The sequence below is a fragment of the Eleutherodactylus coqui genome, chromosome 3, assembly GCF_035609145.1.
Source record: "Eleutherodactylus coqui strain aEleCoq1 chromosome 3, aEleCoq1.hap1, whole genome shotgun sequence".
NCBI lineage: Eukaryota > Metazoa > Chordata > Amphibia > Anura > Eleutherodactylidae > Eleutherodactylus > Eleutherodactylus coqui.
In genome coordinates, this window is record NC_089839.1 from 37,743,660 (window position 1) to 37,761,984 (window position 18,325).

The 18,325-nt window shown below is 44.1% G+C and overlaps 1 protein-coding gene across 6 annotated transcripts in view; it reads right to left on the reverse strand.

The window, feature by feature from the left end:
* Positions 1-18,325, reverse strand: part of EHBP1 (EH domain binding protein 1) — a 365,541-nt gene that overhangs the window by 249,472 nt on the left and 97,744 nt on the right. For all 6 annotated transcript variants that reach the window (XM_066595508.1, XM_066595507.1, XM_066595505.1 and 3 more), the window contains exons 6-7: positions 14,533-14,714; positions 9,364-9,503 (exon numbers count right to left, since the gene is read on the reverse strand). In XM_066595508.1, coding sequence (XP_066451605.1) covers positions 9,364-9,503; positions 14,533-14,714 — 322 coding nt within the window. The remainder of the gene's footprint in view (positions 1-9,363; positions 9,504-14,532; positions 14,715-18,325) is intronic.

The following is an 18,325-nucleotide window of genomic DNA, read 5'->3' on the forward strand; positions in this document are numbered from 1 at the left end:
TGAACGACGCACTGAAAAGCTTAAACATTTTTTTGAGTAGAGTGAAATAAAAAAAAACAAAAAAAAACAGTTTTACCTTTTTTATTTTTACATGGTTGTAAAAAAATGGGTTGTTAATAGAGATGAGCGAGCGTACTCGCTTCCAGTGTTTTTGCACTCGAGCACCGGCTTTTTCCGAGTAACTGACTACTCGGATGAAAAGATTAGGGGGGGCGCCGGGGGGTGGCGTGGTGGAGCGGGGGGGGGGGGGGGGGGGGGTTGCAGTGGGGAACAGGGGTTGGGCTCTCTCTTCCCCCCCCCCCCACTCCCCTCTGCAACCCCCCCCCCTCACCCCCGGCGCCCCCCAAATCTTTTCGTCCGCGCAGTCAGTTACTCGGAAAAAGCGGTGCTCGAGTGCAAAAACACCCGAAAAGAGTACGTTTGCTCATCTCTAGTTGTTAACATTATTCTGTGGGTAAGAGTACCAAGATACCAAATTTACGGTATATGGTTTTTTGGTTTCACTTTAAAAAGAAAATAATTTAACTTTCCGTCCCCATATTCTGAGCTCCATAGTTTTTTTTATTCTTCTGTTAATGGGCTACGTGGGGCTTTTTGGGGAAATGAACAAGTAGTTTTTTATTTTTGACTTTTTGACCCCTTTTTAGTGAATATTTTTTGGGTAGACTGTGACACTTTAAAAAAAAAAAAAGCAGCCCTAGACATTGTGGATTTTTTTTCTGACAGAGTTCACCATATTGGATCAACAGTTCAATATTTTTACAGCTGTGCATTTCATGGACGTGGTGATACCAATTATGTTTAATTTATTGTTTTTATTGTTATTTCTTATGCCAAAAACTATAAAAGGAGGAGGGGGTTGACTTGACTTTAGTTTTACCAAAAGTAAAAATCAACAGTAGGAATATAGTTTTGTTTTTTTTAAAAGAGACGGTCAGACGTAATTTGTTGTGGTTGGAGGAGGGACTTGGTGTGGTCAGGGGCAGGGCTTAGCAAAGTATACCATCATCACTGTCCCCCTTTGTATTCCTATAAGGTTGGGAGGTATGAACATGACCTTATGAGGAAAAAAAAGGCTGAGAGTTTCAGAGAGAAAAGGAATAATTATCACCAGCTCACTATATACTGGGCGGGATAGCTACATAATGAATGGGGGCGGGGGGAATCACCGGAGTGTCCCTTTAAAGTGTATCATATTTTAAAAAATCAATTTAGTAAATGATTGGATTGTTGAAAATCTTTTTTTTTTTAAATGGATCTGTCTATAGGTGACAATACTCATAGACTAATAGCTAGTCACTCAGCCACCAATTATCTAGCTCAATTCCCCTCCTGTAAATAGTGTGTTACTTTGAGGGTCGCTTTAACAGCGCTAGAGATATGAGATCACTTAAGAGATATGAGATATATATTTATCTTTTAATTCATTTTGGACCAAGCACTGTAAATTTACTGCTCTTGGTCCTGGGCTTTAAACCCAGACGATTGTAAAAATACGGCACGGGTTTAAAGCCCCTGTTCTGCAATCAAGCAGGAGCATGTCAGGTTGTCAGCTGTTAGTCACAGCTGATAACCTGGAGGAGAAAGGCAGGAGGGGCTTTTAACCCTTTCTGCTTTCTCTAGTACACAGCGCTCAATGAGCATAATGTACTAAAAAGGGAAACTGGAAGTATAACTTCCACTACACGAGCCAGCAGTCACATGACCGCCGGGATTCCTTGCAGAGCTGCAGGGTCCTAGCAGACACTGATCAGCTCTGTCAGTAACTATTGTCACTACAGGGGATGTTTTTTCCTGTAAGTGAGGCTATGGATGCCCCAGCTACAGTGGAAAAGTGTCAAATAAAAAAAAAATAAACAAAAAAACCCCCCACACACACGTGAATGTCCCCCCAGATGTCTCATATGACGTCATGTGGGGCGTAGTGGGTAAAAAAAATAATTACATAAATAAGTTGAAAAAATTACAGAATAAAATAAAAATATATACATAAGAAAGAAAATGACCCAAAGCCGACGCAACCAAAACAGTTGTTGTATGCGCCTTGTAATCCAAAACCATACTCGTTCCCATACTAGTAAATATACTAGTTAAAAAAAAAAAAAGTTTTTTTTTACCTTTTCACCCCTAATAAAACAGAAAAACGAGCAAGTGAAAAAGATATTTAAAAAATAGCCCTATATGTCACAGGAAAAAAAAACGCCGTCAGCTGAAGGAAAAAAAAAATAGGGCAGTTAAACCACCACATGGGTCAAATCCCTGGTCCTTAAGGGTACCAAACAGCCTGGTCCTTCAGGCTGTATATGCTGGCGCTATATAAAAACAAAGATTATTATTATAAAGGGCTGAATTGAAATTTAGTCATCAATCTACAAACCATTGAACTCATCAGGATTTTTTTTTTACAGTTCAGTCTATGAAATATTTAAAAACCCAAACCCCTATGTTAGCCGGCAGGGTGTTCAGTCTTTTAGACTGCTGTGCGTATTCACTTAGCTAGTACGCCACAACATTGTCATACGGCCCATTATGTGTGCTGGCTGGGGAAACTTGAGAATTTCTGGCATTCAGAACAGCTGCAGTCCTTGTTATTCAGGTGGTTAAATCCATAATAACAGGTTGGCGTTATTATCTCGACATTTCAAAAGGTGTGAAAATATCATTAATGCATTAATGGAGTCACCTGAGGTTATGTTATGTGCTGCATTCATATTCAAGTGGATCGGGGACGTCACACCGGGGTGCACACAACATTATACACTTGGGAATCTGCTTGGAAGTTGCAGCAAGTGTTGACTTGTTATCCCATCCCCAATAACTACCATTACATAATCACTCTGAAACGCCGTATCAGACCGTGTGCGCCCAGATTAAGCAAACTTCTGCTCTTCTCGGCACTTATAAGACTCAGTTACATATATTACACCGGTGCTCTCACATATATAATGCCCCATCTATAAAACCTATCAGTGGTGTTCTAGGTTTTGGTCCAACGGTCCACCCCACCCCTTATCTATCTTTCGAACCCTCAGTTGTAACGACTCACAAACATATTATGGAGATCTGATTTCAGCAGACAGGATCGGATTAAAACCTTGGCTTTAGATATATGGCTTATAAAGAGGACTATAATACGCTTGTATACGTAAGCCCTAGCCATGTCCAAACTTGCCTATTCTTTTGTTTGTTGGCTCGAATTCTGTATCCGGTGCCCCCACAATGCACCAAGTTTGTACTTACAGCCCTTTGCGGAGTCTAGTTTTGCTCTCTATAGCAAGAAATTAGAATTCAACTTTCATGTTCCTAATGGCACTAAAAATGAAATTAGTTCATGTCGATTGCAACGGCTAATCCTTTAAATGCTGCTGTCAATTCTGACGGAAGAATTTAAATGGCCCAATCAGTGATTGAAAGTCCCGAATGCCCCCAGCCCAACCCGTGATGAGATCATGGGGTGCTATCCTAGCGTCATGGCAGCCTGGGCCTTCTGAAAGTTCACAGGGTTTCCATGCATTTCAGCTTATGATGTGCCTGCAGCACATGATAATAGGGTGCCTACGGAAATTCCATTTACTGCAATACTGAAGTATTGCAGTATATGGTATAAGTGATCAAACGATCGCAAAAAATAAAAAATTGGAAAAAATGAAAGGATATTTAAAGTTAAAAAAACAAAAACCTTTTCCAATATTTATAATAAAAAACTTGTACAGCAAAAAAAAAAACCCAAAACATCTATTTGGTATTATTGTAATTGTACTGACCCACAGAATAAAGTTATCGTGTTATTTGTGCCTCAGTGCAAATTTCGTAAAAAGAAGCTTCCCGCATAAAATTGAAGTATTTTTTCCATTGCACCCCACTTAAGTTTTTTTGTTTTTCTGTACATTAAATAGTGCTATTGAAAAATGCAATACATCCCAGGAAATAACAAGCCCTCGGACAGCTATGTGAACGTAAGAGTAAAAATTATGATTTTTTTGGAAAGTGGGAAGGAGAAGGCAAAAAAAAAAAAAGGGCCTCGTTATTAAGGGATTAATGACTTCACGTGTCTCAATATGTGAGGACATCCCTTTGTACACATATAAACGCATTAAATGTGTATAGTCAGACAAGCTCCACCTAGGAAGGTCACATCACTGCCATCAGTATGATCACTCTTTTTGTTCCTTCCCAATTCCCATAATACCGGGTGATTCTTTCACCAGGACACCCAATGAAAATTGAACTGGACATTATGGAGCAGATTTAGGCGGTCTGCAGCAACCAATCATAGAGCAGCTTTCACTTTAGCGTAGCACTATGAGGAATGAAAGCTGAGCTGTGATTGGATGCCATAGGCAACAAAGACTATTGTTCTGTTGGACAATTTCATAAATCCCCCCCCCTGTGTCTGTTGAACCACCTCTCAATGACGTGCGACTGTTCCCGTGACATTGAGATGCGACCGCCAAACAGGCATTTGATTAATGTGAGCAAGAGGGAAATTGAAAATAATTTCAGTGCCCAATTAATTTTGACAAACCTATGGCTGCCAAGATCACCCGACCGGATGTCACCCAATTTCTTCTTATGGGATTTAATGAAGGTCCATTTATACAGCAATAGGGTGCATTCACACGAACGTATATCGGCTCGGTTTTCACGCCGAGCCGATATACGTCGTCCTCATCTGCAGGGGGAGGAGGATAGAAGAGCCAAGAGCAGGAACTGAGCTCCCGCCCCCTCTCTGCCTCCTCTCCACCCCCTGCACTATTTGCAATGAAAGGAGGCGGGACGGGGGCGGGCTGAAGTTTCGAGATATTAGCCCCGCCCCCGTCCCACCTCTCCCCATTGCAAATAGTGCAGAGGGGCGGACAGGAGGCAGAGAGGGGGCGGGAGCTCAGTTCCTGCTCCTGGCTCTTCCATCCTCCCCCCCTGCAGATAAGGACGACGTATATCGGCTCGGCGCAAAAACCAAGCCGATATACGGCCGTGGGAATCCAGCCATAATCTGCGAACAAAACGCCCTTAAAGACGCAATATGGCAGGAGGTTTCTGCCATAACTGATGTGATATTAGTAGACGTATTCACCAATATACGCCACAAGTTCTTGGATGCTGGAGGGGTCATTTTCAGCTGCTGCTCCAGGCAACATACAGGGGAAGTACAGATCAGTTTTCATTGGGAACGAGACAACAATTAGAGTTATTGAGGAATGTTTGGGTTTTCTGGCGGGAGAATCAGCCGGTATAATCCACTAAATTGTCAATCTGGTCTGGATGGTATTAGAGAACTGAAAATCATCATTTTATGTACATAAATCATTGATCCGAATGATACAATGAGAAAAAAAGTTTTTCAATGTCAACCGTTGGGAAGGGTCTCCCTGATTTAGTATTAGAGACATGTGATGCGACTTCGTAAAGACTTCATAGCCGTGAGATGGAAATAGTGCTTTCTTTGTGGACATTAATAGTATTGTAATGGTATTTCATTCAGCATGTGGAATGTTAATCCCACTTTGGCCAAATTCCAACTCAGGTCAAATAATCCTGTCTGCTCATGTCCCACCTGTAAACAAACAGCATTTCTAACCACTGCAACCCCCCAACAAAAAGTCCGGAAAAACTATTGTCTAAGAAAACCGAAATAATAATGGGTGGGCCAAGGCAAAATGCGACGGGAGACGATAAACATATTTATGGTGAATGGTAGAGTAAGTCTGTATTGAGGTCCTCAAGGAGCATTTCCTCCTAGAAGAGGTCTACATTTCTTTCGAAGGGCCCACGAAAGTCTAAACGATTCTGTACTATGGTGCCATGCAGGGCTGCGATTAAGAGTCAACAAACATGGCCACCACTGGCATAACTATAGGGGATGCAGGGGATGCGGTTGCACCTGGGCCCAGGAGCCTTTGGGGGCCCATAAGGTCCCTCTTCTCCATATAGGGAGCCCAGGACTATGAATAAAGCATTATAGTTGGGGGCCCCGTTACAGGTTTTGCTTTTGGGGCCAGGAGCTTCAAGTTACACCTCTGATGGCCACCATTACTGGAACGGCAGACATCAGCAGCATCGCTACTTCAGATTTAGAGGCTTTGTTTATTTTTTTGTTTATTTTTTATTTTTAACGGGCATGGGGTGGTTTCAGAAGGGTTTTTTTTTCTGCAGCAAAAGGCGAGGCAGACAGATGTTAGTAGTAGATCTATAGGAAGGCATACAATGCACCACGGGCATTTTAGGTTATTTTTTTGTTGCTGTTGTTTTTCCTTACTTTTGCTGCTTCTTTTTTGCATCTATGGCACTTTTTTCTTCCAATTACCTTTTTTTTCCCCCATAGACTTCACTATAGAAAAAATAAATCTGGAAAAAATTGCATGTGTTTGCAAAAAAGTAAAGTAAAAAAAAAAAAAGCTAGCCAAAAACTTTTGTAAAGGCTCACTCACGCGGACGTATACAATTTTGTTCAGTCACAAGCACGCCATTTTCACTGCTCATGTATCTGCGTTGTTAGTGCGTATGTGCATTTTTATGTCCGTGTTGCCTCCATGTGTCATCCGCTTTTCATATGCCACAAAAAAATGCAAGAAGGCCCAAGTGATATCAGTTATGTCACAATGTACGCAAAACAGGTTGCGCAAGAGAAAAAAAAAAAAATCAGGGAACATGAATGCTAATGCATTTTTGCTGCATTTTTTACACACCCATAGACTTTAATGGGCGATTTTAGTCTGTGCATACGAATCAATATAGGGGTGTCGTCTCTCCTTAGGGAAAGCATCCAAGATAAGGAGAGACAACCCCCCTGCTGACCCACGTCATTGGCCTTTCACCAGCCAAGCCAGGAACCTACTGCATACTGATGAGGGGCAATCACCCCGAAACAGCTGTCTGTGTGTGGATTCTGGCTTGGTTTCCTATTCCCAATCATTGTTTCACAGACTTGTTAAAAAGTTGTACATTGATTTGAAGAAATGCTGCCATCCAATAGGTGGCGCTGCAGAGGTATTGTTCCATCTTCCTTATTTGCTTATGAGCCAATATAGCACATGCTCACTCCCACAACTAACCGCTCTCCCCCGCTGGCACCTGAATCTTTAGAGACGAGCGGGCAGGTACTCGGATAAGGCACTACTCGCTCGAGTAGCTTGCCTTAGCGAGTATACTCGCTCATCTCTAGTACCGAGTGAGAAATTACTCATTAGCAGCTAGTTTAGGTCACTGAAACATTGGGACTAATGAGCGACTTTTCACTCATCATAAACAGGCAGTTGTTCATTTATGAATGACTGCCTGTTCCATTCATTGAACAATTATCGCTCATGTATCAAAGCAGAAGAACGTTAGTCGTTGGGACGCCTGTAGTCGCTTCTTTTCAGAGAACGGAAACAAAGACTAGCGATTTCTTGCTCGGTATCCCATCGGGTTCCGCTTTTACACAGGACAACCATTTCTGGAAATTGCTTGTCTGAGTGATTTTTCGGCCGCTGGTCAGCCTGGGTAAAAGTACCCCTATACCAGAGACATGTCAGATGGGGTTTATAGGCAAAAACGTCCATTTAGTATTCATTTCGGGGAAATAAACTAGTGCCAAATTTTGGTTTCCCTGTTTCCAACAATGGTGGCTTCAGAAAGTGATGCATGATGTTTGGTGCACTAGTATGATGGAACTATTACACAAACCAAGAATGGCGCAATATGTTAATGCGGTGCTTATTCCATGTGTCATATTTTCTGGTGGTGATTCACACGAAAACCATTGTGTGTCAATCACTAAAAGCTGTCACGCCGCCTAAAGCATTACTAACTACTCTGTAATACTAGTGGTATAAAGATGGATACATTATAGTTTCACCACCACTAAATAAGACACTTTACATGACTTCAATGGAAGCTGTCTGTGCAGTAAAATGGAGCATGCTACGATTTTTCATCCGCAAGCGGAACATTGCTATTGGTATCCGTTCGTGTGCATGAAGAATTGTTTTTCCATAGCATGCTATGGAGGGTTATTGCTGCGGAATCCGGAGGCAGACGCCCGCTCCGGATTCCGCAGCAAAAATCCGCCCGTGGACATGAGGCCCAAAACACCAGATTAATTTAGTATGCTAAATATAGGATTATTAGTAAAACCTACATTTGCAGAAGAGTTTTTCTCTGTTTCCAGCCTCCCCTAAGGGTATGGGTGAGTTCCAGCTGACAGTTGACTGAACTGAACTACCTGACTTCCTTTCCGGTTGACCGCCATTTCAGTACATGTACAAAAGTGGTCATATGAAGTTCTATCGGCTCTACTATAGACTGCCTTTAAATGCTTCACAGGCTTGCCTTAGGTTCTTACCACTCACCACAAGGAATGAATAAGATGACTGCACAATAAATAATGCCCCTTCTACATGACATCTAGCATGACCGGGGTAAATGTATGCAACATTCTCTGCGCCCCACCAATAAACGATGGGCTCTGCTGCATTTCTAAATAGAAAGAGAACAAAAACTCTGCAGGAAATACACTTAAATTATACTGCAATGGTTAATACGTGAGGCCCTGAGCTTAAAGGGCTTGTCCAGGGGTCAACAATTTTTATTTTCACATATGGGTGTATATGTATTAAAACACAAAAAAAAGCAACTGTGCTCACCTGTTTGTTCTCCCAGTGATCCATTGCCGCAGCTCCTGGGGTCCTCCTAGTCTTTGCTTATAAAGACTACTACCTGACTACTGCAGTCAGGGGCCTCAGCGGTCACATGCCTTTCTCGTGACATCAGGGCTCAGATTCTGGGAGCCATGGTGCCTGGAGAACGGCATGTGAACGATGCGGCCTTTGATTGGCTTCAGCAGTTAGCGGGAGGACCACAGGAGCTGCAGTGCTGGATCGCCGGAGGAATAAAGAGGTGGGTATGGCTGCTTCTATTCTTGGAACAGATTGGTTTGGCCCATTTGCCAACAGTCTTTGATTCGCTGTTCACAAAAAGGGATGGCCTTATGCAAATTTACATTAAAAAAAGCATATTTTTTTCCATTTTGCAAACTGGGCCTTAAATCCTATTATTTGGAATTCAGATTTTGAGAGGTGTGTAGACAACACCCTATAAAAAAAAAAATCGAGAAAACAGTTTGTGAAATATCAGGAAATTAGATTGTCTCTCTGGGTTAGGAATGGGCACAAGTGACAACACTCTGTATACAACACTGCAACAGGAAATGAATATTTAAAGAACTTTGAATACATTTCCGTAGGGCAGAGGACATTTTTTCCCACCACATCATAAGTACATAATTTGGTTTAGAACGTCACCAACTCCACTGTTCCTGGAATGTAAAATGACGGAGTAAATGGGTCATTACTGCCACCTGAGGTGCTTTAGCAGTATACACACCTGTTATTTTAGCAGTTTTTTCTTCTTGGTTAACTCTATTCTCCTCGTCATCCTCATTATCTTCCTCAAAATCATCCAGGTTTCCTATATCCGCTTGCTTCATGCTCATCAGACTGGCAAGGCTTTGCATGTCTTCATCCCTGAAAGAAACACTCAACCTTAAATCCCTGCCATTTATACCTGCTCACAAATACTGTGCTTACCTTGATAATAAGACCTACCCTGATAATAAGCCTTACCCTGATTTTCAGGGGGCTTGAAATATAAGCCCTCCCCCAAAAGTAAGCCCTAGCTACACTACATGAGAAAAAAAAAGAAAAACTTGCGGGCGATGTCCCCGTCCCTCTTGGTGCTCTCCACGGGAGTTGGCAATGTTCATGGTCATCCTTATGGCTGAAAGAGCATTCTCTTTCTGGTATCGTGGGTTGAATACCCCGCCTACAGCAAGAGAATGCTGTGATTGGCTCAGGACCATAGCCTGAGCCAATCACAGCCATTCAATGAATGGCAAAGACCTATACATAGGTCGAAACGTCACATTCATCTGTAATGGAGGAATAAAAGTTTGAAAACTTCTTTTGCATCAATATATGCTTCCACATGTTGTGTTTTGCTGCGTGTACCCCCCGAAAATAAGACACTGTGCCTCTCTTGGGGCAAAAATTAATATAAGACAGTGTCTTAGGTATTTATGACCATTTCGCCAATGAACTATCTGTTCACGGAAAAGTGGACTTTGCAATGAATAGATTATAATGGACAACCTTAGATTTAAAGCCAAGTTCTCCAACTTGCCAGGTCATTCCCCCTGTATTTTTATTTAAACCACATTTAAAGAGGTTCAATTACGAATACGGAAGGGGGGGGGGGTGGAATGTTTTAGTTGGCGTTATATCAGTGACTCACCAGTTAAACTTCAAACAGCCTCTGACCTCTGATGTAACTCAGGGTTAAGCAATTCAAAGACTGGGGCATTCAAGGTTTGCAGTAAGAGGTCTTATGATCAAATGATCTTCCCCACTGCTTGCCCCGCCTCTTAGATGCCCAGCCCCCTTAGGTATCGAAGATGTGGCCCACCCAAGAAGGCTCCACAACAATAAGTTAGCAGCTCTGCTAATACCTCATAGCTGTAAACTGTTCTTGGAGTCACCTTTCATTCATACATACCCCAGGCACGAATGCCCACCACTGTACTTTTTTAAAATATTGCCATCTTCAACTGTATTCCATCACTCCTACCTTTCTCTTCATGTTTACACAACTAAGCTTTTGCCATTGTTGTGCACCACCCAGCATGTCTGAAAAAAGGCTTAGGCCTCGAAACGCGTCATTTACTGGTCTTTCAATAAAAGAAAAAAAAAAGGTGAGCTAATTCTTGACTCAAATGCCTTTACTTATACCAGAAAGACTGTGCCGCAACCCGATGCCTTTTCTCACATTCGCTCCCCTATTCTGTCTAAGGGGCAGGGCAAGCAAATCACATGACCAGCAAAGAGGATGTATTGTCACATATGCCTGAGAAAGATCACAGCGGATGATCGAAACGTCGCAATTTTTTTGTATGTGGATCATGAATAAAAACCTTTTTATGGACATCTACTGGTAAGAGGATCTATTCCAGTGTGCTGCCTTTCTTATACTTATTGCATGCATTCATTTGTGGACACTTGGAGTCCAGTGTCCGGATAGGTGTGCAGTCATTGGGGTTTTTTCCCCCCATTTTCCCTCAGCTGTTTCTTCAGCTGTCTTGGTAGTGCTGCAGTCCCTCCTCTATTACAACCAATCAACATGTCATAGAGACATGGCAACAGTTTTGATCATTTAGGGTCTGAGCGCCGAGCCCCCCACTGATTAGTCAAATACAGGGGCAGAAGAGCCCAGTCGAGTGCGGTGTCCCTTTGGCTAAATTATTACTTGTTAGTGCTTCTATTCTTAAAAGTGCAGTTAGTAAGTCTTTAAAGGGGTATTTCGGGACTTTTACTATTGATGACCTATCCTCAGGACAAGTCATTAACAGTTGATCAGCGGGAGACGGACACTCAGGAACCCAGCGGAACGTCCATCCCACTGTCAGTGCAGCAGGCTGGATGCAGTCATTGGTGGTCAGTGCTAGAAGTGTATTAGCCAGCCTCACTCCTGTTGAAATAAATGGGAGTGGTGCCTTCTATTACACTTTAGTCTTCTTGTTGTAGTCAGAGCCAAAAGTGTAAAAGAAGACATCACTACCAATGTATTCAACAGGAGTTAAGCCAACTATTACACTTCCGGTTCCGATTACTGATGACAACATCCGTTCCACTGTACCGGCAGTGGACGGGATGATCAGAGGGGATCCCCAGCTGCGGACGGGATGATCAGAGGGGATCCCCAGCTGCGGGCGGGATGATCAGAGGGGATGCCCAGCTGCGGGCGGGATGATCAGAGGGGATGCCCAGCTGCGGGCGGGATGATCAGAGGGGATGCCCAGCTGCGGGCGGGATGATCAGAGGGGATGCCCAGCTGCGGGCGGGATGATCAGAGGGGATGCCCAGCTGCGGGCGGGATGATCAGAGGGGATGCCCAGCTGCGGGCGGGATGATCAGAGGGGATGCCCAGCTGCGGGCGGGATGATCAGAGGGGATGCCCAGCTGCGGGCGGGATGATCAGAGGGGATGCCCAGCTGCGGGCGGGATGATCAGAGGGGATGCCCAGCTGCGGGCGGGATGATCAGAGGGGATGCCCAGCTGCGGGCGGGATGATCAGAGGGGATGCCCAGCTGCGGGCGGGATGATCAGAGGGGATGCCCAGCTGGGGGCGGGATGATCAGAGGGGATGCCCAGCTGCGGGCGGGATGATCAGAGGGGATGCCCAGCTGCGGGCGGGATGATCAGAGGGGATGCCCAGCTGCGGGCGGGATGATCAGAGGGGATGCCCAGCTGCGGGCGGGATGATCAGAGGGGATGCCCAGCTGCGGGCGGGATGATCAGAGGGGATGCCCAGCTGCGGGCGGGATGATCAGAGGGGATGCCCAGCTGCGGGCGGGATGATCAGAGGGGATGCCCAGCTGCGGGCGGGATGATCAGAGGGGATGCCCAGCTGCGGGCGGGATGATCAGTGGGGATGCCCAGCTGCGGGCGGGATGATCAGTGGGGATGCCCAGCTGCGGGCGGGATGATCAGTGGGGATGCCCAGCTGCGGGCGGGATGATCAGAGGGGATGCCCAGCTGCGGGCGGGATGATCAGAGGGATTGCCCAGCTGCGGGCCGGATGATCAGAGGGATTGCCCAGCTGCGGGCGGGATGATCAGAGGGATTGCCCAGCTGCGGGCGGGATGATCAGAGGGATTGCCCAGCTGCGGGCGGGATGATCAGAGGGATTGCCCAGCTGCGGGCGGGATGATCAGAGGGATTGCCCAGCTGCGGACGGGATGATCAGAGGGATTGCCCAGCTGCGGACGGGATGATCAGAGGGATTGCCCAGCTGCGGACGGGATGATCAGAGGGATTGCCCAGCTGCGGACGGGATGATCAGAGGGATTGCCCAGCTGCGGACGGGATGATCAGAGGGATTGCCCAGCTGCGGACGGGATGATCAGAGGGATTGCCCAGCTGCGGACGGGATGATCAGAGGGATTGCCCAGCTGCGGACGGGATGATCAGAGGGATTGCCCAGCTGCGGACGGGATGATCAGAGGGATTGCCCAGCTGCGGACGGGATGATCAGAGGGATTGCCCAGCTGCGGACGGGATGATCAGAGGGGATGCCCAGCTGCGGACGGGATGATCAGAGGGGATGCCCAGCTGCGGGCGGGATGATCAGAGGGGATTGCCCAGCTGCGGGCGGGATGATCAGAGGGGATTGCCCAGCTGCGGGCGGGATGATCAGAGGGATTGCCCAGCTGCGGGCGGGATGATCAGAGGGATTGCCCAGCTGCGGGCGGGATGATCAGAGGGATTGCCCAGCTGCGGGCGGGATGATCAGAGGGATTGCCCAGCTGCGGACGGGATGATCAGAGGAGATCCCCAGCTGCAGACCTCTGCTGATCAACTATGGATGATCTATCTTGAGGACAGTAGGTCATCAGTAGTAAAAGTAACATATCACTAGGTCCTCAGTCTGTGGCTGTATTCTCATGGCAGAACCGCCTCGCTTATAATGTCCTCCTCATGTGCCACACTTCTAAAATATTTCTCATAGATGCAAGTAACACATTTACTAACTGAACTACAACGGCTTCATCATTTTCTTACGTACTCTTTTGCTCACCTTATTTGCAAAAATACCCTCAGAAAGATCCCGACTCGTAGAAAACAATTTCAACACATTCCCAACAATCAGACGTCGGCTTTCAGAGAAGCCGTTATTATATCAAGCCGTTATAAAACAGGGGCGCATTTGTATTGTGCAATATGCAAAAAGGAATATTATTACGCAGCGGGGTTACAGTATTGGCTATTTGTAAAACTATCCATTCCTAATGCTGAACAGGAAAAAAAACAAACTGTTTTTGCAATTTTTTTTATATTAAGAGAAATGTATTTCGGCGAGGGAACAAATAACACCCTATCTGCATTTTGATGGCTCGCTCGCAATTTAATGATATATTTCTGTAATTGGCATTCCGTACAATTCACTCACAATGTGTACTATAGTGTTGCGGATTAACACTGGACATTGAAATAGACTTTTCTTTGCCTCCCAAGGAATCTGCGCATTTTAATACCCGTGGAGATGATTGCAGGATAGAATACAATTAAATGTTGTCAGGCAACAAAACTGAACTTTGGTAATGTGGTGATAAAAAAGAAAAAAGGAGAAAAAGATAAAAGAAAAAAAAAGGGATAAAAAGAAATGACCAGATTATAAAACAATAGCAGAAATCTACAAATTAAAATGGTTCAATAAAAAGGTCCGAATTTCTTCTTACAGTAATTGAATGCCCCCCCCCCTCCCCCCTTCTGAAAGTCAAAAACAGCCCCGTGCTTAGGAAATGTCATCGCCCTACATTAGCATCCCATTAAACGTACTACCAGCTGGTGCTCCACAACATCCATGGGAGCAAGCAATATTCACCAAATACCGTCAATTAACACAGCCAGTTCTTCTATCACTCCGTTCTCGGCAAACTCCATCTTTACGCAATACGACAAACGACAAAAAATAAAAACCCAGTATTGGAGTAAGACTTACGTAGCTTTGCCCTCTCGGAGGAAAATGCAAGATAAGGAGAACTGCAGGGTGGCGGACACAACCTTCTTGGAGAGGGGCTTGAATTTTAGCTTGACATCAGTTTGGGTAGGCATGGGGCTTGCATATTGCTTCATGTTGATGTTGCTGGTTGCAAGAGCTTTCCGACGACCAGAAGGAGATTCCTACAAACACAATAGACGTAGAAGTAAAAAATGGAGAAATTCATTGAATTCATGGACTTCAATTGACCATCCCCTTTCAGAACTAAATTCTGTCCCATAACCGTGAGGGGTACAATACCTGCAATTGCTCTTGCCGTGTCTGATCTGCCGATTCTGCGTACCGGGTTTCAACCGCCCAACATGGCCAAAGCAATTTTCAGCCTTGGTTATATCCATAGTGCATTGGTAGTGTGGACTACCAATGCACTATACCTACTCTGTGATGTGCCCCTGCTGCTCGTGATCCACACGGACCATTAAGAAAGCAGTGCACAGTGTACATTAGCTAGATAGAAAATTGTGATGGCCATCTTGGACTGCCGAAAACGGGGACCAGCATATTAGATGGATGGCGGAGAAGAATAAGTGCAGATGACACACTCTATATGCCTCCTCGGATGTTGAGACAGAATCTTGTCCCAAAACCGGAAGGTCAGTTAAGGAATATATTAACCTTTGTCCCAAAATGTCTAATCACTATAAAACCTTAAAGTCGACTTACAATGAAAACAACAAAAACATGGCATTGGAGGCCCATTATTTGATAATAATCAGTAACATTATTCAAAATACCAAAAGATATTATAGTATATAATACACACAGGACCCTCATCTGTAAGTCAGTGGCTGAAGCATGTGGTACATCTATACATTAGATGGTACATTAAGGGAATACACCTTATTTTCACTGAGCATCATGTAATTCTTCACTTCACCTGTGGAGGCACTATAGGAAAATTGAACAGATGTTTCCAGATTTACTCTCAGCTTACAGCTGATCACTGAAGGTTTAAGCAGCAGGACACCCTGTGATTAGCTTATAATCAAGGGGCCTTTCTAATAAAAAAAAAAGGGATTGACAAAAGTGGGGAACTCCATTAAAGGGGTTTTCTTTTTTTTTTTTACTAGTTTTTCACTATACTAGTTGTAATGAGTTGCTCCAAATCTAAAGTGGGTCTTATTTTTCACAGTGCAGCAGTATAGAGAGGTCCTATGTACCTGAAGTTATATTCTTTTGTTGGGGTACAGATAATCTTTGTAATAAAGCTGGATTTCTCCTTTAATGTTACTTTATCACAGGAAATTTAAAGGGCTATTCCCATTTTAGGCACTTCTTTCTGTAACTCTACCTTTCATAGACTTCAATGGAGGACCCCACTCTATGACTAGAAAGTATGTTCTTGGCACCACCCCTTCAAGATGGGCATACGCCTGTACAATTTTTTGTACAATTGCTGAAAAAGTTGTAAGGACGCAGGATCTTCACTGTCATGTTGGGAAATACATACTACTCTAGGTTTCACCTGGAAATTCAGCAGAAAATCTGCAAAACCTTTATGCAAATGAAACAGAAATCCCCACATTATAATAAACCTTTTCGATTGTTTCGCCCAGTTATGTAATATGACCACTCACAATAGGGTAAAGGAAGACGTTTTCTAATGTAAACACTTAATAGGATCTTAAACCAGTTTTACAAGTCTGTCATTAGCTCAAATATTAATACAAGGTGAAGAGTTCAATTTGTACAGAGACGAGAACAGTCTGCCATTGTGGAGGCCGGGGCTCCTCCTCCTGTCAGATGTCGCTTTTGAAGATCTACATAGAATGACAGCCTATTGGATGCTCCAGCTATGTAAGGTCGGGGAGCGGTACACCGGAGGTCAGGGAGCATGCACTTAACAGGTCAATTGATATCTTCATAAGGTATCAAAGGGAGAAAGAAAAAAAAAAAAAACAACAACACATTAACATGTTTGTTGGATAGCGGACATAATTCCACAGCTTCAAGCGAAATTCAATTTTTCAGTTCCCCAAACGCAAGCTATGAAGAAATGTATACTGTATGTACCACACCTTAGTTATTAAGATGTGAGTGCCAGGACACAGAAGTAGGCACGCCCTACAAGTCAACCAAGGATAAAAGCAACACATTGTGTAGATTACCCAAAACAACTGTACCATAGCTGGAAATGTACAACGAGGGTCACATGGCAAAAGTGCAAAATAATCAAGGCATCGCTAACGAGGTAAATTGTGCTTTACTATGGAGCATAGAAGCAAAAACAGTGCGGTGCCTTAGAATCTTTCGCACCATAATAAAAAACAAGCAAAATACTAGGGGTACAAATCTGCCCTTCAACTACATTTCCATACTGCTGACCACTAATGGTTAGAATCTTTCAACAGTATAGGACTATGAGAAACGGTCAGTCACACAATTGTGCCAGCTGACTGATGAAGAGGTCTCCACCTCGAAACGTGTTGATTGCTGGTTTATAATAGAAGACTTTCTCTGTTCCAAATAACCATGACATTCCTCATTTCTAGGACTACCATGGCTGAGTCGCGCCAGATTTCTAGTGTTTTGCTTGTTTTATTGCTTCACAACGTGACGCCAATACGACTGTTTGTCTTCTAGCAGTCCTGGCACGGCAGCACCTACATCTAGGTTCCTGGTCCCGCTTTTTAGTCCTGCCCTTTCTTTTTAAATCGAATGCATTCATTCTTTTTGAGCCGTGTGGGGTGTAGAGTGTTAAGGCAGCAGAAATGCAGTCATAAGCTCTCACTCATGACCTGAAGGTTGCAAGTTCAAGCCCCACATGATTCAGGTAGCCGGCTCAAGATTGACTCAGCCTTCCATCCTCCCGAGGTCGGAAAAAGGAGTACTCAACTTGGTGGGGTGCAATAAATAAATTATTTGAAAGCACTGCGGAGTAAGTCGGCACTATGCAAATAACAGGATTTATTTTATTTTTGCACTTTTGACTCTTTGGGTGGATCAAAGTGGAACCCACACCCAAGATGGCATACCAGCCTTTGTCTTGGTGCACATGTCATCTATGTGGTAAGCAACTAATGAGGATGAAAGATCTATGGATCAGTGCACTTCTGCTCTATAAACTCATGAACGCAAACAAGACCAATAACTGAAATGGGCACAACTGGTACAATCTTGTTTCTCTCATATACATATGGCGGAAGTGACCTACAGCTTGGCACACTGGGTCATCTTCAGTGCTGAAACATGTCAGACACAAATCTATCAGGTCCTGCGTCAAGATGAATTTTACTCTTACTTTACTCCCAGGGAACAGTATTCGCTAGAACATAAATTGAGTCATTAGAAGGAGTCAATTAACTTGAACAATAGGTTAAGCAAGGCTGTCAGTTCATGCACTCACTGGAAATCTAGGCGAAATGTGTTACTCAACATGCTCAGATGACAAGTCAATTACCCTTAAAAGAGACAAGTCATGACCCGCAATACCTCAAGTCTGGGATGACTTTTTTTTTTCTTTTTAATTGGAGCCTGCAACACACATTTTGTAAATAACCTTCACGTCAGTCAGGGTCGGTTTAGGAATGTATCGAAACCGGCAAAGAATGCTGGAACTTACAGTCCCACACAGACTGCGGCCACACTCGCCTATATCTAATAAACGTGGATAAACGACAGCTAGTAAAATAATACAGGAAAAATGATGATCCAGTATTTCGAAAAACCAGTAAAGTGTAAGACCACACCTAGGGGCTTTGGTTCAGCCAATGAACAACCAAAACATTTTTAG